At 44.3% G+C, this 24,141-nt stretch overlaps 1 protein-coding gene across 12 annotated transcripts in view; it reads left to right on the forward strand.

Annotated features, from left to right (window-relative positions):
* Nucleotides 1-24,141, forward strand: part of CADPS (calcium dependent secretion activator) — a 203,760-nt gene that overhangs the window by 159,901 nt on the left and 19,718 nt on the right. For 4 of the 12 annotated variants that reach the window (XM_054281013.1, XM_054281014.1, XM_054281016.1 and 1 more), the window contains 8 exons: nucleotides 1,128-1,274; nucleotides 4,335-4,490; nucleotides 7,273-7,420; nucleotides 11,682-11,696; nucleotides 13,027-13,101; nucleotides 14,171-14,254; nucleotides 19,244-19,276; nucleotides 21,876-21,983. In XM_054281013.1, coding sequence (XP_054136988.1) covers nucleotides 1,128-1,274; nucleotides 4,335-4,490; nucleotides 7,273-7,420; nucleotides 11,682-11,696; nucleotides 13,027-13,101; nucleotides 14,171-14,254; nucleotides 19,244-19,276; nucleotides 21,876-21,983 — 766 coding nt within the window. The remainder of the gene's footprint in view (nucleotides 1-1,127; nucleotides 1,275-4,334; nucleotides 4,491-7,272; nucleotides 7,421-11,681; nucleotides 11,697-13,026; nucleotides 13,102-14,170; nucleotides 14,255-19,243; nucleotides 19,277-21,875; nucleotides 21,984-24,141) is intronic. The other 8 variants (XM_054281015.1, XM_054281017.1, XM_054281019.1 and 5 more) reach the window with 3 other exon arrangements.

Genomic DNA, 24,141 nt, shown 5'->3' on the forward strand with positions numbered 1-24,141 from the left:
GCCTCTCTTCTGAGAGTCAGGTAATATGTGAGTTGGGTAATTGAGCTCTGTGTTTTGCTGATTCCCAGATCTCCTGATGTTTTAATTTTACATGTAGAATGTAACTGTGATGATATACTCATTAAAACAGAATTAGACCAATTGCAACATCTAGAGACCTAGTACAGTGAAATATGTCAGGGTGCATTCCAAACTTTGGGCATGCAGTGCTGTTACGTGCACCTTGTTCCAGGAGAGAATCTTGCATTAAATCAACACAGCTGTCCACTTTTTAAAGATCTCTATTTGCATAACAGTTACACATCTGAAAATACTGATTGAAGTCATGATGCCCAAGTACACATGCTTTATATTAACCTTTGAGTATCTTAATCACCTCATGGCCCCCTTCCAGCCATCAAACAGTCACATACTAGTCCTGGATTCATTTACAAAGTGCAGTTTATGCACAGTGCACAAATAGTGGGGCTGGGCAATCCTTTGTTTTGCACCCAGGAATGCAAGGGAGGATCAGGGCACAGTCTTCACAGAGGAAGAACCTTGTAGTTCACTGTCTCATCACTCCAGATTAGCCCATCTTTATTTGTGGAGGGTCTAAGACAGAGAGGTTTTGCAGCAAAATTTCAACTCCATTGAGCTTGGTTGCAAGAAAAACTCTTATGGCTGGAATTTCAGACTCTCCCTTTATTATTTCAAATTCCAGTCCCTAAGCAGATCTCATAGTTTAGCACTTCCATTGAGCCTGTGTGTGCAAGAACTGAGACTCTTCCTTAAAAGAGAGATTTTTTTGGAAGAAAAGCTGCTCTCTGCACTTTGAAATGGTATCAGGACTTGAAGGTGCAGTTATTTTCACAGGTGTTTAAATTCTCTGTAAATTTTTCCCTTTGTGATTCTTCTTTCCATTCTGGTTTGCTTGTTTTTTTTAAGGAATTTGAATTTTATAGCAGACTGAAAACTCAGTACATAAACTTTCATACTCATGCTTCTTTCTGAAATGTTTTGCTTTAGTTTTTTAACTGTCCTCATGCTGTGAACTTTGCAGATTTGTTTCTGAGTGTCATGTGCTTCTGCTACATCGGCATTGTCACTGTTATGGTATTTTTTCTTTCTGTCTGTTTCTTCCACAGGAGTTTAACAAGTAATCTGCCCAATGTGAATCTACCAAATGTGAATCTCCCTAAAGTACCAAATCTACCAGTTAACATCCCACTAGGCATCCCACAAATGCCTAGCTTTTCTGCACCGTCATGGATGGCTGCTATTTATGATTCTGAGTGTGTATTCAGTTCAAATTAGATCTCATTTAAATTTAAAGTAATCTTGGCATGGATATGTATTGTTTGTTTCTGTGCATTACATAAAACTTTAAAGAGTGATACAGTTAATTAGATGTTTTCTGAATGAGACACTAGTGAATTTCTGGCATGTGTATTTTGAGGGTTTTTTTGTATAAACCTTGAAAATTTGTCTCAACTCCCACTGAGAGTTTGAGCAAGTATCTTGCTTTACAAAATAGCTGTCAACAATGGGGTATGGTCTGAATAACATACAAACCACAGAACTCACAATGTGACATTATGTGTCTCAGCAAAGAGTTTTGTCCAAAAGAGAAGATTAATCAATTTCAATGCCAGTCAACCAATTTCTGTGGACCAGATGTAGATCTAAAAATGAATTTTATTTCATGCGAGCTCTGCAATCCCAGATAATTTTTGTCTTGACTTTGAAGCAGTTTAAGAAAGAGGAGCACCCTGTAACAGTTTTTATTCACATTGGGGAATGATCTAGAGAGCAATTAAAGCTCCATAGCCTTCATTACTGCCCAAATAATGCCATGACCAACTAAAGAAAGAGATTTTCAATGTGATTTTTAGATTGTGGCTTGGAAAATAGCGTCAAAGCAGTTACTCTGTAGGAGCCTTGAGCTCTGTGCTTCCTGCCTGAGTGTCCCAAGGTGCATGTGTGAAGCTCAGGGGGAACATGCCACAAATCCTCAGCACAGATTAGGCAAGTTCTCTTATAGGAGATTTCTCACTGAGGAGTGTGGAGGGTGGTACCCAGTGGGCTCAACCCAAATCTCATCATCTCAAGATGTCCTATCATGGGAACTACTATTTGTCCATTCTCCTTCTAAAATCCTGGAGAGTTATTTAGGGTTGGCATAGGCTTGTCTCAGACAGCACTATGGTGCTTTTCCTCTGTCCTCTCACTTAATAGATAAAACTGAATAACTCACCCAAGAATCTCCTGTTCTCTTTTACTGAAACACCCTCAATTACATCTACACCTGGAGTCCACCAGAACGCCTCTGCCATTAGTCTGGCACAGGCAGGATTGCAGAGCACTGGTAATGAATGAAAGCAAAGAAAACACTGATGTGAGATCTTTTTAAATAGATTTAAAACCTTTTAAAATATTTGCATGGTTGTTTATGTTTCAAAGCCATACAACTCATATTCATGCTAAGATAGTTATTTTAAAGGCTAGCTTAGGCAGTTGTCTGTAAAGAGTACTTGAAAGTTTTAATCTTGCTCTGTGCATGCTTTGTGGTATTGCCCTTGAAAAGATAAGAATCATGTAATGACAGAAAATTGGATCATCCCTCTGAAAATGCTTGAGCATCAATGGTATATTGCAAGCTGCCGGCGTGATTAGAGTAATTGTGGTGCTCACAAGTAAAATCCAAACAGTGCATTTTGGAAATGAATATACTATATTGTTTACTTGGATGGAGCCCTAATCAAAAGTGAGAAAAAGACTGAGAATAATTCTTCAAGAATTTTGAAACCAAATGGATGTCATAATATTGCTGTAGTAAATACCAATTATTGTATTTGTACACATTAAATCACTTCAAATGTAAATCCATGCAGTTCCAAAACTGGGTTTAGACTGTTAAAGCTTGCTTACACCCAAGCACAGGTTTGAACTAAAAGCTCTTGGTAGATGAACATGTGAGCCTGTTGTCCAAATTGGTCCCCTGGCAAAAGCAAATGCCTGATTCTTTATCTTTTCATCTCCCTGGTTCCCTTTTACGCACCCTTCCCCTCCATCAAGGACATGTTACCTGTTGCTTAGTGTCGGATACGTTTCTCCTACAACCAAGACTATTCATTCTTTATCTTGTTGACTCTGCTAGCCCAGGCTCCCTCAGGACCCCTCTGGCATGTTGGGACTACAGCTCTCACCTGGGAGTAGCCCTGTTTGCATTAGTTCCCAGCTCCTCTAGCATTAACTCAATGCAGCTGGCATCTGTCACAATAGAAACACCCTCCCTCATCTGTTTCTATAGATGATGTCAGCACAAGTGGTAATGCATGGTGTGTTAAATATCTTATAAATTACTGTGTTAGCATTAGTGGTATGCGAGGAGGGGGTTGAAACTCTTGAAGCTCCCTTGGTAATTGTTCTGGAAAAAAAAAAAGTGAGGGAGAAGAAGAGAGGGAGAGAAGAGGGTTATAGATGCATAAATTTCTGTGCACAAACAGAGTGCAATCCAGTCCTGTATTTTTATTCTGTAAGTGGAGGTTTGAGATATAATTATACTGTGAAAAGAGCTGGTGTAGCTACACACTGCAGGACTAAAGACTTCCATCTGGGCAGGGGTGTGGGTACAAGAATATATGCTTGGGAAAGAAATTGAGAATTTTGTGGCAGACCAAAGTTGTTGCAAAATAAATTTTTAAAAATGTAAATTTGTTGTCCTGTAATTGCCTTTGCATAGAAAAAGCTGCAGCAATAAATCCTGCTGAAACTCCTGGATATGAGATGTACCCTTAGCTCAATTGACTTACCCCAATTTTTTTTCAGCTGTTCAAGAGATAAAGTGTGTCCTCGCTCACCACTTGTTAGCACTGTCCCTTACCTGGAAACGGGGCCACACTGGGGGGACAAGGCAAACTCAAGATATCATTTGGAGGGGGGAGAATTGCATGAAACCCTAAATCTTAATAACTGCATACAGCCTAGTATGGCAGTTATTATTGATCAAGGATTTTCTCCCACAATTTCTGGCCTTAATTCTTAATAATCACATTCTTTAATGTGGTTATTAACTAAGGCTGATTTTTACCATACACACGTTCTTCCCGTTAATGTGTGTAACTCATGATGTTGTCTTACTCATCTGGTCTGGAAAGTTTTGTGGGTGATGACAGCAAGGTAGATTAGGCAACTGTATGGTAAAACTCAAAATCCTGATGGTGGAGATGGCCAGCGTTGTCCTGTGTATGAAACTGCTGTCTGCCTTACACTTGTTGCAGGAATGGTCTCCACATCAGGTTGCCAAGACCCCGATGCCACTTCTGACTTGTGTTCTCATTTTGCCCTGCCAGCAATGGATCAGGCACCTCAGAAGATATGTTCTGGAAACTTGATGCCCTACAGACCTTCATTCGGGATTTGCACTGGCCTGAGGAGGAGTTTGGGAAACACCTGGAGCAGCGCTTGAAGCTGATGGCGAGTGACATGATCGAGTCCTGTGTGAAAAGGTGGGTGCTCATGAGGGAGCCTGGCATGGTTCTCACCACAGCTCACGGGAATCAAAGCTATTCCACCTTAAAACTGGAATTCACCCCATTGCTGTGAGTTGTGGACTCTCCCAAGCAGGCACTTATCTGTTGAGACTGAGTGCTTATTCCCAGTAAGGCAATAAATCACCCATTCTGCTGGGCTTTGTAGGTAAATTACTTATTTTCAGTGCCACACGTGAGGTCAGATCTTTGTAAATGCAGGTTGGTGTGATGATGCTGACTGCTGAAGGTATATCCATAAGAAAAATCCCAGCACCCACCTAAAAAAGCACAGATACATGAAAAAACCCAAGAAAAAATTATTTAAAAAGTGGGATAATGTGTTGCTTGGCACACAGGTTTCACGTCTGCCGTTGATTGGGAAAAGCTGTTGTATCATCAGCCACATTATAGCATAGTTACCTGCAGATCTTCCAAAACAGAGATATCTTTAAGCAACTTTTAGACATACTGGCAGCTGTCATTTTGAAAGCAAAATATTGAAGTTAAATTTCCAACTTTTCCACTGCAATTTATGTCCATTTGCATCAGCGATAACGAGGCAAGAAGAAAAAATGAACTTGGTATTTCTTTGTGCAAAAATTCGTAGACAAAGAGATGAACCAGAGAAAAAATGGATACTAAATATAGTCAATATATACTAATATTAACTGCAGTGAGTGATGTGGCTGTCCTGTACCACACTTTCCTGGCCACTCTGCAAGTCTGAATGTAGCATTTATTTTCAGTACAATCCTCACTAGCCTGGATGTGCAGTATCAGCACAGGGGAAGGCACATTCAATCCCTGAGATGCAGGCAGGAAGGCAGATAGCTCGAGGCTTGTTCTCTCACCAATCTGGAATAAACCCTAGTGCATTTTAAGTGCAATGAGATGTGTTGCATTTAATATCTTTGACATAGAGCAATTTATTACAGCAGCCCATCTTTGGTCCTGTGTCTGGCACAAACACTGAGCTTTAGTTGTCTTTCAGTTGTCAGACTGTGTTTTAGGAGAAAACCCAGTGATGGAGCTCTGCTCTCTTCTCTGCTCTAGCACCACCAGCAAAACTTATTTTCTCTTTTTTCTTTTTTTCACTTGGAATTAAGGCCCTTTTGCTGTCCCTACAGCACAGTTATAGCTGCAATGATCTGTAAAAATCAGAACAAGTTAGCTCAGCTGAGATAACTGGGAAAAATAAGCAAATTTCCAGGTACATCTAGAGGAGAGCTTGCGTGCCTGGAAGCCAGGTGGTTTTTCCCTGGTTTGCCTCAACCTTTCTACAAATGTGTTGCCCCTCTGTAAAAACCTGGCCCAGCTTGTATTGGTACAACTATATATAATGGTTGTGAGCATAAGTAAGTAGGAACATGCTCCTTTCCATGAGGAGATGGAAAATCCCAGTCTCCTTGGGTCCTTTCAGTAATTATCAACATTCTAGTCCCCGAGTCCAGGCTAAATCTGGCACTGGTAATTAAATCAGTTCAAATGCCATTGCTGATGTAAACCAATATGCTGCCTTCCCTATTTATATCACCTGCAAACAGGGCCTGGCTAAGGTTTCTTTAGCAATTTCAGTTTGACACAACATTTTTCTTCGCGTCTGTCTCTGAACTGTTGAATCCATGGAGGAGCCACCCTGCCTTCCACACTGGGTTGTATTTCAGGGCTGTCAGGAAAGCAGCCCTTGCAAGGAAGGCCTGCTCACTAATAAATCCAGGCAGAAGGACCTACATACCAGCTCAGATCTGATCCCCAGAAAGGGAGCTTCACATTCGTAAATGAGTTTTCATTTGCATTACCCTTGGGGGATCATTGAAGTTCAGAATTATTCCTGAGCTGCAGCTGATATTATTTGTTATTTCTAAATTGAAGCTCCTATGTTAATTTATTGGCAGATTCTGTGTGATGTGATAATTGTTCTGTGTTAGGTTAGATTAGTGAAGTGAAGTACCTCTGGAATATGAAGAGGGGCTCTGAAAAAAGACAAGGCAATGCCCACCACACTGGAAAGCATTCCCTTGTTAGACTCACAAATGCCTTGGTATTTAAAATATGACATAGGATCAGATTTTGTAGGTTTTGGCCTAACAAAGGTTTTGGTGTATCATGGTTTGTTACTGCAGGGATGTCAGATGTGATCTCAGTGAAACCTCAGGAGAACAGGGAGGTGTGTGATGCAGGTGTGTTCATATGCACATGCCTGTGCCTCTGCATGCTTTGCAGATACAATCTGGTGAATGTGTGTGGTGCAGGGAAACCACTTCTGTGAACTCACAAGACGATTAAGAACTTCCAGTGAGCAAATACTGCCATATCACTGTAAGTGCAATGATCTGGCAGTGTCCTTTCAGTCAAGCAATGAAGGAGTTTCTGTTATTTGTAGTTGCTGTCAGGGAGCAATAGGAGCTTCCTTTAGTGCAGCAGGGTGTGGTTATCAATCAGCTAATGCAACCAAATTAAAGGTGTGCATTGACACTGCTGGTTGTAACATCATCACACTGTTTATCAAGCATAAGAGAGTCACAGTTTCCCTGAAACTGTTGAACGCTTTATAAATAATGTGTATTCTGGAAAGGGGGTTTCTTTTTAAACAGGAAAATCATTTTTAGAAAAAACACATTTGTAACAATTGCACTATCGCACTCCCAGCAGCATTCAGCTTTCTGGCTCTCAGACTCCTCTCAGTATTGTTTCAAATTATTATTGTCTTAGTATTTTTAAAAGCAACTGAAACATCTTCTTCTACTTTCCTTCACAGAACAAGGATTGCGTTTGAAGTAAAACTGCAGAAAACCAGCCGATCAACAGATTTCCGAGTCCCTCAATCAATATGCACCATGTTTAATGTCATGGTGGATGCCAAAGCTCAGTCTACAAAGCTTTGCAGTATGGAAATGGGCCAAGAGGTAAAAATGCAGGTTCTTCCTTTCACAGCTTTTAAAGGCAATGTCATGAAATTTCCTGTCTCCTGTTGTGCTCGTTTCAGAGACGTTGTATCGTTTGTGGATTTAGCCTTCCATAGAGAGTGTGCAGATGAATGTACAGGGGGTTGCTCTCAAATCTAATGAATAGAAACATTCGGAATCCCTGTCACTTAGGAGTGGCTTTTTGCAAGGACTGTGGTATGCATACGGTATCTCTCAAGCTTGGTTGTTGCATGATGACCATACAAATTGAGTCATTAACTGCACCTTGGAGCCAGGTGTCAGCAACACACTTTCTGTGTATGGCTATTTTCTGTAGACAAACATAAGGAAAACAGAACTGCCAAGTTGTTGCTGTGATGCATGTAAGGAAAAAAAGAAAAACAAAACTACAAAAATAAAGAACTTCCAAAAGTAGATTGAAATTCCGGCTGCTTTGCCTTCCTCGAGTACTGGCTGTAATCAGCTCACTTGATCATTCTGGATTTCCAGGTTCATAATGACTCAAGTTCCCAAATAACAAACCTGTTTTAATTAATTGCTGACTTTTATTTTCTTCTGAAGCCATAGTTGCAGGTTGAAGTTTCTGTGAATTGACCTATGAATTAGAAAGACATGGCAAATTGGAATGAATTAAATGCATCAGAATGCTCATTTTGCTCCAGTGACTTCAAGCCAAATTGAATGTTCATATACCAGTGTAGAATAAATTCACAAATACTGTTTGGCTCACCTAGTCCGCTGCTTGTCAGCATTTCCTAGATAAGCCTTTTCACTACAGCTTTCCATGGTCAGATTTTGCAGTGAATCATTGCTAGTTGTTCCTGTGTTTTTTCAGTTGTTCACTTCAATTTGTTCCTCTGAAAGAACTTGCTCCAAAGGCCACTGGATGTAGCAGGGCTCTCTGCCCTGATGTCAGTGGTGTTTGGATCAGATTCAGCTGTTCTTTTTATTTTTCTTATACATATTTCAGTTCTGACATTTTATTTGTGACATGCACCTTGTAAGAGATTTCATACTGCCCATCATCAGGTCTTCCCTTGTCCTCCAGGTCAGCTGGAGCAGATCTTGAGTGGGCTTTTGTTGTCCAGGTCTGGACATGAACTTCTCTACCATTTTCTGTTCCATATCCATACCCATGTGTCTCCCCAAATCCCTCAGCCTGCAGCTGCTGCAGCATCTACCCCATCAGCTGCAAAGGTTCATGTTTGTGATGTTCCCCACTGCAAACCAGGATCAAACCCTTATAACTGGCACAGTCCCTGGGGACAGGGAGATTTTGGAGATCATGAAGACAGGGGAGGCTCATTGCATTCATTAAACTGCCAGGTGAAGTATTCAGATGGCCCAAGCCTGATCACATCAGCTCTGTGCCCGGGTATTGTGTGACCAGGCACTCACTGCATCTTTCCATGCTGACTTGTGATGATGCTCCCTGATTGCCACAGTTTCCTCCAAATTCTGAGCATCAGTCCCACCGCAGGTTCAGCCTGACTCAGACTGCAGTTGACAGGGGAGGAGGTGGCTGTGTGGTTGCTCCTGGGCTGCAGGCAGGATCAGCTGCAAATCTGCCTGGGCCACTTCAGCAGGTGCTTGGTGCAGCAGCTCTGAGACAGCTGAACCCCTGTGGCAAGCAGCAGTTGCTGGGACATGAGGTTTTTAACAGATAGCTAAACTAATGGAACCTGTAAAGCAGACATAAATTATTGGGGCATAGGTTACCATTTAGGATTGCAGTATTTCAGTATTTTATACACCCTCCCTTTGTCTTTTTTTTTTTCTTTTAAGTAGTGTTACTACCTCCCCTTCCATTCACTTGTGCCACTCTCTGTTTCAACTATCTCCATCTCCTCTTCTTGAAGCTGTCTAAACCTGTGTGCCAAAGTGGTCAGGCTGAGGGGGATTCAAGTTCCCATGTAGATCTGTCATTACAAGGAGAGGAGGACAAAATGCCACCCTGCCTCTTCCAGTCCCACTGGAAGTGATGAGACAGTTGGAAATGCAGCAGAGGCATGGGAGCCTGGGATTCCAGCCTGTGTCCTTCTCAGTAATATGGGAGCTGGGTCTGTGCCTCACTGAGTCCCTCTGTCCCCCCATCTCTGGTGTGTAGCAGCTGCACAGGTCAGCAAGGGGAGGAATGGACAGACAGGGAGGGACAGAAACTCACTGATGGGACCATGCATCAGTGCCTCAGTTGGCACGTGGCTCCTCCAGCCTGTGCAGACGGTTCAGTGGCAGCAAAAAGGGCTCACACTGCCCACCACAGAGCTCAGGCAAGGCCTTTGGCCCAGACCTAACCAGAGATGACATTTTTGTTAGAAACAAACCACACATTTTTCTGACAGTTCAGTCTGGGCAGAGACTCTTTTGGCACCTTCCTTGCCTAGACCTGACCTTGCTCTGTGGCTTCCCTCCCACCCCAAAGGCCTTCCCTTCCACACTACCTTCAGCCACACTCACTTTAGCAGATACTTGAATGCGTTTTGCGAGCATTACCCTGTGAAACAAACACCCATCATTTCATTCCATTTCCTTGTCTCTAAAGGCAGCTGTTAAAACATTTGGTAAACATACTTTACCATCTTAAATATTTATTTTTCCTCTGAATTTTTAATACATCTAAGGGGATAAATGTATGTATTAAATGTTTCTCAGTTGGTCTAGTATGTTTCTATTTAATATCTAAGGTCAGATGGTCCTTAGAGAAATACAACATACACACAATCTGTTACATGACAAGGCAAGATACTCATCACATAAAGTCAAGTTGAATCATTGTAGTGCACTGATTATGGATTGTAATAATTGAGCTAATAGAAAGCTATGATGAACTTGATCGAGAGTGGGGGCTATGCTGGGTAAAGCAAACCAGCTCTGTGATCTTTAACCTTGAGTGTTTCCATGAGGAATGTAGAAGGAGCTGTTGGAATTGCTGGTTTTGCGAGCCAGGCATCTGTAGCAGCACCAGGCGCTCGCTTTCCAAACCACCGTCGTCTCTGACCTGTCCTGGCCAGGGCTCCCCTTCCCGAGGTGGAGCTGGGGCTGTGGCTCTGGTGGCACAGGGTGCACATGGCTGTGGCTGCCTGGGGCAGGCCCTGCCCTGCATGGTCACTGCCAGGGCACCGGGGCTCACTCTGCCCTGGGGATTGCGGCTGCGATGGGAATGAGCGCTCAGGGTGCTGCTACACCACCTCGGTGCATGCACAGGCTCCTGTCCTGCTCTCAGAGCTGTGGTTTTATTCCATTGGGGCTCTTATTTGCTTTTGAAACAAGCTTGTTATTGAACATGCATCAGTCAGTGCATTTCACAGTGAATTGCTTTGCACATAGCTAGTCATGATTGAATTCGAACTCATGACTTACATGATGAAAGCAGTTAGCTGAATACTTGTTTGCAAAGTTTTACACACACAGAAAATGCAGTTGCAGAAGGAAAACATAATGAGAGAGACACCCCAATATATGCACAACCCCTTCTCCATTTCCCTTAGGAAGTCCTGGCTGTGTCTGCCAAGCACATCAGCAGCTTCTACCTGTACCAAGCTGTTACAGGTCCCTGTCGCCCCACAGCTTCATTCCAGCTGTGCTGGGAAAGGCCAGGTCAATCCTGGGAGCTGATATGGCCTAGCTCTGCATTAAAGATTAATCATAACTATGATCCCATAAGGGACTTGTGTATGTCTTGACCTGCAAAGCAGGACATGGAATGGGAGCTGCCAATGCAAGTTTCACCCGCTTGTTCGTGTATGTTTCCCCCGCGTGGGCCCAGCAGATCGCAGCCTGTGGCGTGGCGGTGCCGGTTTGTCCTCGTGCCCAGGTGAGGCTCTGAGTGCCCCCAGCCAGGCCTTGGGCTGGTGCTGTGCCATGTCCCCTGCCCTGGCCCTGCTGCCCCAGTGAGGGCTGTGTGGCTGCCCCGAGGCTGAACCCTGCCTGTGGACAGCTGGTTCCCTTCCTCTTTGGAGCCAAAAACTGCAAGAGAGTGCCAGGTGTCAGCTACAATCCGGTCCCTTCCCGCTGTTTTACTGCCACCAAATCCTACAGGTAGCGATCTCTGGCATTTCAGCGAAAGGAGGTTTTGACCCCATTTCATTTTCCATTGCTTATTGTTTCTGTGCATGATGCTGCTGTTCTCATACGTCTCTTTTTTTAAAAGATTTTGGTTTATTTATTGTTTATCTTCATATGTTCTTTTTCCTGTCTTTTGCACTTTCCTCTTTATTTCTGTCCCCAATCATCTGAAAAGTTTGCAAAAGAGTGGGTAAGTGTGTCCTACTTTTATTTTCTTTTTCCCAAATTCCTATATTAATGTTACTGCCATAGAAAAAAATCCCCAAACTGTAGAGCAGTTCAGAGTACCAGTCAGACACTGAGACCAGCAGCTAGCATTTGTAAAGCCCTCACAGTCTTCCTTCCCAAAGTCTGATTAGTATTTAAAGCAGATTTGTCTCTTTCAATGTGATTTGATGTTAACATTTTAAAACAATATTAATGCCAAGTGGTAATGAATATAGTGACTAGCACCAGTGCTTGAAATGTTTGACTGAAAAATCAAATGTTTTGTGTTGGAAAGCAGTCATAATCAGTATTTTCTCAGTCCATTGAAAATAAGAATATACTGTATGTTTTCACTAATTAAATCTTGTATTGGAAACAGGTCTTTTCTAAATTAGTAGAAGACTGTATTTTAGTACCTATTCTAGCCATATTGCAGCTGATTGCATCAGAGCTCCCAAGCTAAGCGAGGTTTGGCGTGTGCAGAAATTGGGTTGGAGACTCAGAAACGCTGGTGCTGCAGGCACAGCCCTTGGTCAGCCAGTGCTGAGCCACTGCCACGGGATCTGCCACTGCCCGGGGCTCAGGGCTGCACTGCCTGCTGCCTTTTGCATGGGACAAAAAGCCTCGTCGTGGTTTGTTGGGTGGTTTTTAAATCTATCTCACAGTACAAAACAGCAAAGCATTGGAATGAGTGGTTCACTTGAGCCATGTGCCTGCTGAACCCGGGGTAACACAGGTTCAGCTGCTTTGCTGCAGTGGGTGGGAAGGGTGCTGCACCATTGCCAGTGGTTGAGCCCACTGCAAGCTCTCCTGGAGCAGCACACCCTCCCCATTTCCATGCTGAGGGCTGGGTGGTTTGTGGTGCCCTTGGAAGGGGCTGCCTGTTCCCCTCCTGCAGCAGGTGTATCCCACTGTCTGCTGCAATCCATGTGCCAGGACAGGACAATGCCCACAGAAGTGGAGCAAAGTGATTCAGAATCTGTAGGAGCACGGAGTGCTGGTTCTCACAGGGATGGTGGAGGCTCCCCTCTGACATCCACACATGGCTCCCAGAGCTGCGGGCACTCCCAACAGGGCAGGGCTTGCCCATGCTTCAAAACTGATGCAGGATTCTCCTGAACTCAAGGCCTCTCCTACAAGTGTAAGTAGTCACTGGCCACTGCAGTGGGGCCCAGGGTAATAATAAGCTGCATAATTCTTTGGTTTAATACTATTTATTGTGGCTTACCAAGGGAAGAGACTGACAAGTGTAGAGCTGTTGGCTGTGATCAATGCTAATATTTTCCTCCCCCTCTCCTTTTATTTTTCTTTAGCACCAGTACCATTCAAAAATAGATGAACTAATTGAGGAAACCGTCAAAGAAATGATAACACTCCTAGTGGCAAAGGTAACCCTCGGCTTCAGGTGAAGTGATTCACTGTTAACATTGCATCTTTAATATGTGCGTTTCCATTAAAATGTGACACATTAGGATGTTGAATTGGCTTCTTGTTTCTCACAGGCAGGATCATACATCTCCCAGTCCTTTCATGGTGACTCTTTGTTGATAAGGAGCTGCATGAGACGCAGTACTCTGCTAGCAGGATTGCCATAGCGGGCCAGAAGTGGCTTTAAGGAATGGGTGTTAGGTTAATGGGGTAACAGCCCATGGTCAGCATCACCCCACAGCACTGGGGTGGCTGCAGTCAGGGGGTGGCACTGCTAAATGCTGCTGCAGAGCCATTGGGGTGGCATGCAGAGGTGGTCACCACTCCTACACACGAGGTTGTGTGGACAAAATAGCTCATCTTGTGCAAGATCACCATATGCTCTTCTAAGAAATTAATTTAGAGATGACAGTAGTGGGAAATACATTCCAAAATGTCAGGTTTAATTGTTTGGAAATTGTTTTTCATCGGAGTCAGCTTCTGTAGCTTAGCTGCCAGCATTCCCCTTGGGTGGTTGTGTAGGTCTGGTGTGCTGTGCTAACACGGAGGGGAATTGGTATGTAAGGAGAAAGATGGTGGGGTGTGTTTTCCTCTAGTTTCAAACTTTCTGAGAACAAGTCATCCCTATTATACAGTGGAGACCTTTAAACATAATCCGCCAACATATGCCAGTTCAATTCTTCTGCAAGAATACCCAGCTAGCTGCGTGCTTGCCACTGCATCCTGGGAGCAGGAGCCACAGCCTTCCCCAGCCAGAGAGGCTCTGCTGGATTCCCCACACACTGCCCCCACCTCCCATCCCTGCACCACCCAGGACACTCAGGGGTGATTCCCAGTCAGCAAGGGGTGCATCACAGCACCCAAAAGGAAGCACTCCTTTCTCCCCACTCCCTGCCCACTGCGCTCAGGGAGAGGTGGTCCATTCCTTTGGCAATGCTGATAGGTGCACGGGTTCCTTTGAAGGTGATGCAGATTTTTACACCCTTGTCCAACTATTAAAAATAATCGCAGTGTTTTTTGTCTTTGTAGTTTGTCACCATTTTGGAAGGAGTCTTGGCCAAACTGTCTAGATATGATGAAGGGACTTTGTTTTCTTCATTCCTGTCATTTACTGTAAGTACAGACTATATTTCCTTTCTCTTTCCTTTTTTCTTTTTTTTCTGAGTTGCTCTCCCAGGACTAGATCAGCTACCTAATAATTCTTCCATTTTGTGATGTTAGATCACTGTAACTCCCACATGAATAGACAAAAAACCTGTATGCAGATATACAGTACATAAACATCCAGGATGCACTGAGAAAAGCCATCTCCATCCATCCTTCAGCTTGGTGAAGTTTATTCTGTAGAGGATACATATGAAGACAAAAAAAAGCATTGCACTGTACATGCAGTTAGCTTCATTGTCTCTTCACAGGGCAGGTGTGTTCCTCTCAGTCTTCTGGCTGTAACGGTGACCATTAAATAGTAAACAGCAAAATGTGTTTCTAAAAGAGAACAAGGTAGGGGAAATGCCATGAGGTCACAAAGCACAAGGTGCCTCTAATGCCACATTTCTCCATAACACTGAGGAACCAATTCACAGCTCACCACATATTTCCTAGCAAGGTATAGGACTAGACCAATATCTGTGCAAAACTGGCCTCAGTATCCAGCAATGGTTTAACAATCAGAGCTGTATTCCAGAAAAGTGTTGTGACAGCTTCTTAGGATGAACACATGGCAGCTGATTTCCAAAGGTCTTCTGAAAATGCATGTGCCAGAAAGTTTACAGGAGTGTCTCTGTGCAAGGAGGACTTCACTTCTCTCAGCTCACAGACACTTGTGCACATGAATGCCTGTGGCTGGGCTGCTTGGAAAGTTGTGTTCACATTTCACACCCCGGTCCTTTTGCCTTCCTGTGCAGCCTCTCCTGCACCGACTTGTTCACAGAGACTGGGCAAGAGGCAGAAGGCACTGCTCTGCAAACTGGGAAGGCTTTCCAAAATCTCATTTTGGAGTTGTCTTAGTTCCTTGCAAATGTCTGCTGTTTGCTACTCTTGGGCCCTTTTGCTGAGTTTGAGGCAGTTTGTAGGATCCATCTGGAAATGGAGATGGATTTAGGAAGGCTTAACAGCAGAGGCAAGAAACTGCTCTTGGCAGCTTTGTATACACAGTCTGGCAGCTTATCTGAACCACCGTGGGGTTCAAACTAAGCATTCTGCCTTTTCAGGTGTGCTGGAGGCACTTTGTTCTTCAGAGAAGAGAGGAAGGGAGGGTGTCCCATTCACTGCCCCGCAGTGCAGCTCTCCTCCCTGGATAAACCCTGTGAGGTTACAGCCCCAGGGCTGTGCTCACCCGTGCTCGAGGGGATGCAGGGTATGGATACCTGGATACCTTCCCTCATTCCAGTGCTGTGGAGGGTTAGGAAATGCTTGTGTGCCAGCAGCAGAGGATGTGGAGGCGGCAGCTTTCCAGGCATCGGAAGCACCGGCATCAGCCCATGTAGACAGTGTAGTGTGCAGCCCTTCCTTCCCCGTGAATCCAAGCTGTTCCTCGCTGGTGCTGCACTGCTCCCACCACATCCCACTGTTTACACTGCCGAGTGCTGCTCCCTTTGATTGCTGAGCAAAGCCCTGGCTGCACCTGGGCTCTGGGCACCTGTCGGGACCAGCACATGGGTGCATAGGGTTCGGGCATCCTCTCTGCTGCTCCTCGGACATTACTGACAGTTAACTGCCCCAGCAGCAGCAAAACAGGCTGTCCCACTCCAACAGCCCCACAGCCTTCAAACATGGTCCCAAAGCCTGGATTTCATGAGTTTTCAGTCAGGAAGGGATGTGTATCCAAATAGCTGCTGTGCGTGGTGTGTGCATGTCTCAGGAAAGTGTTGGTCCCTCGCCCACAGCAAGTGGGCTGGGTACACGACAGAAGAGCAGGATTGCTCCTTCCTGACAAAGGGATGTCTCTCGCTTTGGCCCCCATATTTGCTGGGAGCCACTGGGAGAGGAGGCTGAGGAGCAGCCCTGACCCCTTTGGCACTGGGCTTAGCAAGTCTCCTCTCCCTGCAGTAGTAATGTGACTTGCTGTGTTTAGTCTTTGCAGTGATAAATACAGAATCTCTCTCTCTTGTTACAGCATGCTTGCACCACCTCCCACGTTTTCCCTGTCTGAACAAATACAACAAAGTGTGATGGTCCAAGCCACTGAGCTCCAGAAAGCATTAGTCTCCCACCCCCTTCCACCAACTTCTTTCATCGCGTGTTTTCCAGGCGCTCTGCAAGTGACATGTACTCGGGGGTCTTGTGACAGACAGTTTTATCACCTAGTAGGATATCCTCATTTCCAATTCTTGCCTCGAAATTCAAGATAAAATTAATGCATCTGTTGTCCTAATAAATTCTCACTAGCCACTTCTCCTTGCAGAGCACTTTGAGAGGAAAACACCCTTCTAAATTTGGCCAGACTTTTTTTTTTCTGTTTGTTGCTACATTTGAGTGCATCTTGGCGGCAGCAGCCCAGGCCCTGGCTGGGTGTCTGCATGTGCAGATCCACTCACTCACAGGACTGCCAGCTGCTAAAATTCCCTGTAATCTGGATGGCCTCTGTAGGCAGAGCTTTACACCTGTGGTAATTATAACCAAAGATTCCATGCTACCCAAGGGAGACAGAAGTAAAAGATCTTATTTTTGTTCTGCGCAAAATTTGTATGGTAAACTGAGATGTTTCATGGCAAAGTCACATACTTTGTGAAAAACGGCAGCCTAGCAAAAATCACACAACATCCGGCAGTTTGGAAATTTCACTAAATGTAGCCAAATCTGACTTTAAAGAAAAACAAGTAATTATTCTGATTAAAGGAGAGTGGGCAGGAGAAGCAGCTCAGTTTTTTTGTGGGTGGAGGGAGGAGATCGCAGGAAGCTGAGTTATTCTTGTCGTCTCTTGGCTTTGGAGAAGGTAGTTTGAAAGTGGCGCTAAGCTGGACCCAAGAGAGCTAAGCTGGCAGGTTTGCCTTTGCCTGGCTTCGTGCTCCATGTGATATTTGAAGGTACAGGTGCAGCCCTGAGGAAGGACCCCATCTTGAGTTCTGCAGGCTGTTGAGCCACATCGTTTTCCAGGCTTTCCTCCTGGTTGTTGGGCTTTGCTGCTCAGAAAAACTGCTGGTTTGGTGCTCGCATGGGCACCCTGCCTGCGTGGGTGTGCCATGACTGCCTGCTCTCCTGGAGCTGCATCCACTGGATGGGCTCCAGCTGCCTTCACACACGGGGGCTGAGGCTCCTCCGCTCCCATTCCGCAGCAGCAAGGGATAGCACTTCACCACCTCCCCAGAAAGTTGTGAGGATAAATGCAGAGACAGGGCAAGGTGTTCAGCCAGCCGGCTGGAAACAGGAATACCTGGAGACAACACAAGTGTTTGCTCTGGTGCTGGTTTTGCTGTCTCCTTCGTACACTCATGTGCTGGGACGTGCCCCGTCCCCCTGCAGCCTCTCTGGCAGGCAGAGCTGGGGTCACACTGCAGCAGCAGGCGCTCGGTGCCCTCCTCCTGCCCTTCCCTCTGTTCTTGCCCCCCGGCTCGGCAGCCTGGGCGCTGCCAATGCTCGCCGCGTTCACCTCGGCAATTACCACCAGTCTGGTCTTTTGTATTGCCTCATTGTGCTTAATTATGCACCCCCCACACACACCATATGAGTGCTTCCACCCACTCTCACATTCTGTCTCACACATACATTCATTCTCTCATTCGGGACACATAATTTATTCATCCCAAGATGCAACTGTGTGCGTGTTATATTTAGGCTGTTTTAATGGTAGCTTTAGAAATATTTAAAAGCAGGTGAGCTTTTACACCCAAACAAAGATGGCCGGCAACGCTTACCCTAATTAAAAGCAGAAGCGTTGTGGAAAATCCCAGCCATCCTCTTTCTAGACACTGTGCCTTATGCTACAGTGGGAAAAAGGTCTCTGTGGCCAGCTGGGCACTGCTCAGTTGGAAGAGTTGGCCCTGACGTCAGGGGCCACCCCGCCTCCCGCGCCAGGCAACGTGCACCCTGCTGCACGGAAAATCACAGACAAAGTCAGTGCGGGCTCTTGCAGATCACACCAGCTTGTGATGACACCCCAGAGTGCAGTGTCCATCTCTGATACCTTCTCTCCAACGGTATCTTCTCAAAAAGGAGGAAAATCAGGGGAAAATGAGGTAGCTGTTCAGTGTGGGAAGCAGAAAAGCTTCAGAGCACTTCTTTGTGGCATGGCATGAGCACACTGCCCCATCATGGTCTGCAAGCTCTTGCCAGAATCAGGGCCAGCAACAAGAGGGAGAATAATAATTTTTGGTTTGAATTCACTGATGTGGGGGAGGAACAAGTGAGTGCAGGAGAGGCTGCAGGTGAAGGCAACAAGGATGAATTTTAAAACGTGAACACATCTTTCCAACCAGCCCAGCCACAGGCGTGCAAAACTTCTCAGAAAACCTTCAGCCCAGCAAAGCATCACAGGATGGGTTGGAAGGGACCTTAAAAATCATCTTGTTCCAACCCTTCTGCCACAGGCAAGGACACCTTCCACTATCCATGTGACTCAAAGCCTCATCCAGCCTGGTCTTGACAATGTCCGAGGAGGGAAGCACACCGTGGGCAGGACAATGGGAAGGGAGCAAAATTAGGGTCCTTTCTTGTGTCTAGGTTGGTGCAGGCCCCTGCCAGCCTCACCATGGCCCCACTCCAGGGAAGCTGGCATTGCTCCTGGGATACAGCTCCCAGCAGGAGAGACATGCAGAGCCTTGGGAGACACGTGGCATCAGGTGGAGAGCGAGGCCTCCGAAGAAAATAACGATGCCTTCTTACGAACCCCGTCTTCCCCCGCTCGCTGAAGTAGAAGCACAACTCCCACACTATCATCTGCTGCTATTAGAGCTTTAGCAGCAGTAAAGTTACCTCTCCAAAAAAAAACAACAACAAAAATACCACCGTTTGAGACAGGAAAGTGAGTTTCATCACCCTTGTCAACCTACTCAGCGTTATGTTGTCCCAAGTCTTGGCTGGAGATGGTCTCAGAGAGTTTAAAGAAAAAAACAGAGACCTGAAAAGGTACTGGTGGTGTTAACTCTCTTCTTGTTCCTTTTACAGGTGAAGGCTGCTTCCAAATACGTGGATGTACCCGTAAGCACAATTTAAACAACTTCTGTCATAGTAATTTGCATCATGCTTTGGTTTATGGCATGTGTAGCAACCCACATTATGCATTAACAGCCAAGATTGAGCCATGGGCCTTCATACTTCTAACATTTGAACTGGAAAGGATATCTCCATTATGTTAATAATGAGCAGTTACCCTCTTATGGAGACCTAAGAGGCTGTTTAGGCAACAATTTGCAGATGGTGTCAAAAAGGTACCATATTTATGCAATTGGCTTGAATCACATTTGAAAAAAAAAAAAATGGGAGCAGTGCATTCTGTTGATTCTTCATTTGGACTTGTACAAATACAGTATAATTTCCAAACAAAAAGTCCAGACATGTTAGAACTGAGCCAACACACATCTAACACATTAGCTAATCTATTTTATTTTTGTTCTTCTAATTGTTGGTTTATTTTACTCTTTTGGAAAATGACTTTTTTATTACTTTGGGGAAATGGTGATGAGCTACCAACATGTGTTTGGGAAATTGTTAATGAAAATAATTTTTTCCATTTTTCTGTAATTGGTATAGGGAAACTGTACATCGTCTCCTCTAATTAGACCTTGATTCATAAGGAAAAGAGCCCTTAATGTTCTTAGACAGAGCACTTAACTTGCCAGAAATTTACATTTAAATTAAGTTGAAGTGTAATATATGAATGTTGGCTGGAATAAGGGGTTACTGTAACATTTACAGGCAGAAAGATCCTGAGCAACTGCAAATGCAGAAAAATAGATCTTAATATACAACACCAGTTCCTGCACCCAGTTAGAGGGCCATGGAAACCAAGAGTAACTCAGTTGAGTCTGATGGTGTGTGTGTATAATGTGTGTATATTTAATGCAGGTGTATTGTTCTGCATGTTCTCATATGGCAATGTGATAAATTTATCAGACATCTTGGACCACATCATCTGCATTTGGTTTTTTTCAGCCCTTTGGCCCAACCTAAATGTTGCCCACAAAATTATCATATCTTGAGCCTAGCATGGAAAAGACAAACTCTTGAACATTAAGAGGTGTTGCTTGGTTTAAAATACCCCAATGCAGATCTTGGCATCCTGTTCTCTTGGAGTAATAAAAGCAAGATTTTGAGAGCCTTGGGAAGAAGAACCCAGAATTTATTTCTTGCCCTGAAAATGTGGAGATCCTTCAGATGAAATGTCCTAGTTGTTTCAGTGCATCTTAAATATTTAGTCATCAGAAATTTGAACACAGAACAGTTATTTTAAGTAACTTCTAGGGCAAAGCATGTCCTTCTCTGAGGCCTCTATGTTCTGAATGTAAAGCATCTCCCGGGAAGTCTTAATAAAATGCTGTGTAACCCTTTCAAGCTTCTCCAAAGGCTTTGTACCTTGGACACCCTTGGGAGGTCTGCAGCAGGGTCTGCTCCTCTCCTAAAAGCCAGACAAATGTTCCAGTTCTTTGTGTAAATCAGAGCAGAAATCTTTCACCTGGGTTAGTTTTCAGTTGTTTCCCCACCTGCCCCTGGAAATGAAGCCATATTAAAGAGGCTTCCTTGAGAGCCTCAACATTTTTAATGAACTGAACCACCAGCCCCACAGAGCTCCCAGACCTGTGCAGAGGCCACCCCATGGTCTGTGAGCCACTGCCTTTCCAGGGGAAGGAGAAATAAAAACCTGTTCAACTGGAGGACAGAGGGGAAATCCTGATGTTGAGCAGAAACCCACCACTTAAATTTAATTCTGCAAATGTTAGTTAAGTCTAATTCTGTAATTCTGTTGCAATTGTCTTGGTACAAACCAATCCATCTAATCCTGCCTTGGAAGGGGCACGATCAGCAGACTGAAAATTGCTTGAAAGTGTAACACTTGACTACTGCCACGTTTGTGTTGTCCTCATTGTTTTTCAAATTAATACCTTGTCATTGTTGCAGTAGGTGTTAAGAAATGTCACTGCCTTCCCAAGGGCCAAGCACTGGCCCTTTGCTTGATAATTGTTTGCTTTGTATTAAAAAACTCCCTTCCTACTGCTTTCCAAACTGTCCTCATTTTCACCCTGGAAATTACATGGATGTGTTAACTAACTTCAATTTACAGCGGCTGACAATCGTATCTTGCAGAGAAATGATACTCTGTGATCTGAGGTAAATCACAGTAATGGAAACTAATGACACTAGTTATTAACAAACTTACAATGTGCCACACAAATTTAAGGTTTTGTGGCAGCTCTTGTAATGACTCGTGTTACCATATTTTAATGGGTTTCATTTGAGGTAAGTTTGAATCCAATATATCAAGCAATGTGAACTCAAACAAGATTTTTTTTTAAAGTATTTTACATCCAGCTGCTTCAGTTCCCGTTTGATTTAAAGCAATGCTGTTATCCCCAAAATCTTGCATGCTTGATTTTACTCTTTAAAAATCAGTTAAATTCTTCAGAGAGCCATAGAAATGTGACATCAGGTAAGTGTTCATCAGGTAAGGAAAGGGCGAACTGCAGGAGGACAGCAGGAAAGGGAGAAGAAGGAAAAGCAATGATGAGGCTGCACAGAGAAGCTGCCCCCTGCGTCACTATTTATGTTTTTCTCTCTGTCTCTTCTTCTCTCCTCCATGCAGAAGCCAGGAATGGATGTTGCTGATGCCTATGTGACATTTGTCCGCCACTCTCAGGATGTCCTGCGTGATAAGGTCAATGAGGAGATGTATATAGAAAGGTTATTTGATGTAAGTAAATGCCCTCTCCTCCTTGGACACCAAGCAGGAGAGACCCAAAATGTGACAAAATAAGACAGGAGGATAAGTCACATTTTGAGAAAATTTATTGGTTACAGCTTTAAAAAATAAATCTTTCCCTTCTTTCTGACTAAGGCTCGTATCTGCTCTCTGCCTGCTTTAAATCTCTACTCTAGTCTACTGTGTCTTAGTCTGTGTGTGGATTTTAAAAACCAGTATCTCCTAAGAGAGCTCTTTAATATGTGTAAATTTCTCTGTATCAGAACATCTCAGTCATAGCTCTCACTGTTCAAATTTGAGCCAGATTTTTGGCAGATGTGTTTGCTAAGGACCAACTCTTCTGCATGTTTTGCATTGTTTCATTGACAAGCACTCCAAATCTGACAGCAAATTTAACATTTTAAACTTTAATTTTAAAAGCTAATCAAAACAGAGCTGATTATGAATGGGCTTTGGTATAAAGGAGGACCATGTTGTGGTGTCTGCCACCAAAGGACATGGTCTCCTTGATGTTCATGGCTAATTTTCAGTTGGACAAGATCAGTTTGTTGGACTGTGAGAGAACAGTGACCTGTGATGTCTGAGTTTTTTAGGTTTGGATGCATGTCAAAAGTATCTCTGTTTCCGTTGCTCTTGTTTTGTTACAGCCTTTCTGTCCTTGTAGCTGTTCTATAGTAAAGGTTTTCTGTTGATGACCAGACTGCAGCATTACTGTTTCAGTCTCTCTAGGATATTTGTCCATATCTCAATTTCTGTTTGAAGCAGCTTCTTTCCCTACTTTCCTTCCTTCCATCCCTCAGCAGTGCCATGTCTCAGTCTCCTGGCTCTGGAACTCTAACAGCCTTCTGTGCTTTCTTTACTCACTCTTTTGCTTCCTCAGTGTGCAGGGAAATCTGCTTTTTCCCCAGCCAACCTCTTCCTTCACTCAATACTTCTCTTTCTGCACATTACCTGTCCCTCAGAAACCTCTTCTTCCTTTACAATTCCCACTCTCTCTTTTCCCCATAACATACCAGATTAAAATGGAACTTATCTCTCATGTCAAATGTTTTATCACATTATATCAAGTGGCATGAATTAAGAGTCAAATAATCTTGCTGTGTACATCTACTAGCATGACCCACATCCACTGAGAATGCCTCATTCATGCACAGAGCACAGCAGTGCCTCCCTGGGCTCGGCTCTGGGGAGAGTTTGCAGCGTGAGCACCAGACAGCAAATCACCCATCAAGCAGGCATGGGGAGAAAAAACAAAACATGAAACAAAAGACTGTCGCTTCCATCTGCAGCGGGCCTGCGAGTGCATTGCTCGTTTGTGTTGAAATTTATTCCACGAGCAGTTAAATTTCCAGAGCTCATCTGGACTGTTCTTTTCAATGCCCACACTGCCTTTTCCCTCATCCTTTCCCTATGATTCACAGTTGGTGTGTTTGTACCGATTTGGGCCATTATTTCCAATTTTCAAAAGGCTGTAATTAACACAAATATTGATTTCAGTTTGATCCACTCATACTTGGTTTTACCAAGCCATATTTCAAACAAATTAACAGTTGACATGAACTAAAAAGCAAAAGAGCAGCTACCTTGGTGGAAAGCAAAAAATGCAAAACCCTTCTTTCCCTCCCTGCCTTCCTCAAGTCTCCCTGATCCATGAGGAATTAAATAATCAAAGATGGGGTTTCTCCATTGCTCTGCCTGTTTTGACTTACACTGGCTGCAGGTGGGAATTGCAGCATGTGGGAGCTGTTCCCATTCCTGTTCCCATCCCAGTGGGACAGAGTTGGGATCTGATGCTGCTGGCATGTTTGCATGTGTCTCATATGTGTGAGTGTGTGCCCATGAGCAGGGCAAGCTGTGGGGTGGTTGCTTTGCAAGGAGGGAATGGATTGTGCCAAGCTCTTGTCACCCAAAACTTGGAATTATGTTTTGAGCAGCCATGTATTGTCTCTGTCAGGTTGCAGCTGAAGGAGCTGGCTCCGTGTTCAGTTCCCATCATGGCTCAGGTGCTCCTGGTGGATCAGTACCAGCACAGGGTTTACATATGGGGGTCACCAGATCCCATTTAAGTTGGTGCTGTGTTCACCCATGTTTGGGTAAAGGCAGAAACAAGTGCTTAACTCTATTATTGACCTCAGAAAGAGCCCGGCAG

The sequence above is a fragment of the Melozone crissalis genome, unplaced genomic scaffold (genome assembly GCF_028551555.1).
Source record: "Melozone crissalis strain CALT ecotype California unplaced genomic scaffold, PUWL_Pcris_2 ptg000029l_1, whole genome shotgun sequence".
NCBI lineage: Eukaryota > Metazoa > Chordata > Aves > Passeriformes > Passerellidae > Melozone > Melozone crissalis.